The sequence below is a fragment of the Lolium rigidum genome, chromosome 1, assembly GCF_022539505.1.
Source record: "Lolium rigidum isolate FL_2022 chromosome 1, APGP_CSIRO_Lrig_0.1, whole genome shotgun sequence".
In the NCBI taxonomy this organism is placed as follows: domain Eukaryota; kingdom Viridiplantae; phylum Streptophyta; class Magnoliopsida; order Poales; family Poaceae; genus Lolium; species Lolium rigidum.
This window is the reverse complement of record NC_061508.1, coordinates 349656770-349658838: the sequence shown is the minus strand read 5'-3', so window position 1 is coordinate 349658838 and position 2069 is coordinate 349656770. Positions and strand designations below refer to the sequence as shown.

The following is a 2069-nucleotide window of genomic DNA, read 5'->3' as shown; positions in this document are numbered from 1 at the left end:
CCGAGGCTGAGAATAACCATTTTATATTGTAATTCCTCCAATCAGTTGTCATGGAAGAACACCACAAGAACCAGGGCTTCTGACAAGAACAATGCTGCCGACGGCCGAGTCAGCGATGCGTCATGCATAGCTATATATATACGGCAAGCCTTTTCCAGGTACCATGCAACCAGACCCATTAATTTGCTGCATACACTAGCAAATGGCTCCTCACTCTGCCATTCATAGCTGTCTGGTTTTGTGCCTGCTTCTTGTTGCTCCTCAACTTGGCAGCTCTTACAAAACTACTAGCTACTACACCCATGGTGGAAGCAGGCATGTGGTTCTTCGTTCATCTCAGCAGGATGACTCGAGGGCTCCATCGACATGCTCTCCCGTAGAATCTGGTGAAGTATCCTTGCATCAATCTTTGCATATCTGAACCCCATCTCGATCGCTCATGCATATTTACTGCTCTCTCATTTCCATAGTTTTCGTTCTGATTGTAGTTTGAATTTAAACTAAAACCACGACAAGAATTATCAAACAGAGGGAGTAACTAATTAACTTCATATGATATATAATGTGCTTGCCAAATCAATTCGTTTACATAAATATGTTGATAGATTGTCTACGTTTTACAGGAGATGGCGCGATATCTGTAACGCACCGACTGAGCCCCTGCTCAGGCGCCGATGCGGACCAAAGCATGCCCACGATCAGCGACACCTTCAACAGGGACGCGCTCCGTCTACGTGCTCTCTCTGGTTCTTGGTCTAAGAACTCTGATCTGACGATCCCCTCGACCGGCACTCCCCTCGTGGCATTGCCGGGTGGATCCGAGTACCATGTCACCGTCGGCTACGGCACTCCCGTGCAGAAACTCACGGTGGGGTTCGACACGGCCACCGCAGGAGCCACATTTCTCCAGTGCAAGCCGTGCGCCGCCGGAGCCCCATGCGGAAAGGCGTTCGACCCGTCCAGATCGTCTTCCCTCGCACAGATCCCATGCGGTTCGCAGGACTGCCCATTGAAAGCATGCTCCGGCCCAACCTGCACGATCGCCGTGACAAGGAAGGGCGCCGTCTTGGTGAACGCCACCTTCGTGACGGACACGCTCACGGTGGCGGCATCGATTCCGGTGAATGACATCAGGGTCGCCTGCCTCGAGATGGGCGCCAGAACGACGGACAGCTCGTCCGGAGTGATCGACCTCAGCCGGGAGAGCCACTCTTTGGCATCACGCGTCGTTCTGTCACCGGAGACGGTCGCCTTCTCCTACTGCCTGCCGTGGGACCCTGCCACCCAGGGTTTCCTCACCTTCGGCGCCACCCGTCCCGAGCGCGCCGGCCGCGGCGTGACCTACGCCAAACTACAGAGAAACGCTGGCCGTCCGAACCTGTACTTCGTCAAGCTCGTCGGCGTAAGCATCGGTGGCATCGACCTACCAGTTCCCCCTGCCTCGATCGCCGCCGACGCGCTGGTCGAGGTGCACACCACCTTCACCTACCTGAAGCCGGACGTGTACGCAGTTCTTCGCAGCAACTTCAGGTGGTGGATGAAGGAGTATGTCGTGGCGCCATCGTCCGGCGAGCTCGACACCTGCTACGACTTCACGCACCTCAGCGCCATCGAGGTGCCGATCATCACGCTCAGGTTCGAGGGCGGGGCGAGCCTGGAGCTCGGCATCGAGCAGATGATGTACTTCAAGGACCGCCGCAACATCTTCTCCGTGGCGTGCCTCGCTTTCGCTCCGGCGCCGGCCTACGCACCGGCTGCTGCGGTTATTGGGTCACTGGCGCAGTCGGAGACGGAGGTGGTCTACGACGTGCTGGAAGGCAAGCTTGGGCTCGTCCCCAATCGCTGCTGATCCATCCAACGGATCAAGCACCACTGCATGCATGCCTCTTCAAAATGGGTTACTAATAAGATTCACAGTGGCCGTGTACAACTGTGAGATGGACCATCACATTTTAGACTGGCTTGTTGTACTCTACTTTGGACTTTTACAAGAATAAAGTTTTATGTTTCAGAAAGGTTAATGAATAAGAAAATCTATGATTACTAATGTGGTTCTTTTTTCCTTTTGA

General features: G+C 54.3%; 1 protein-coding gene across 1 annotated transcript; it reads left to right on the top strand.

Annotated features, from left to right (window-relative positions):
* Positions 1 to 202: 202 nt before the first annotated feature.
* Positions 203 to 1849, top strand: LOC124684589 (aspartyl protease family protein At5g10770-like). Its single transcript, XM_047218866.1, has 2 exons — positions 203 to 329; positions 624 to 1849. Exons 1-2 carry the CDS (start codon positions 203 to 205, stop codon positions 1847 to 1849), a joined length of 1353 nt encoding a protein of 450 aa, XP_047074822.1.
* The last annotated feature ends 220 nt before the right edge of the window (positions 1850 to 2069 follow it).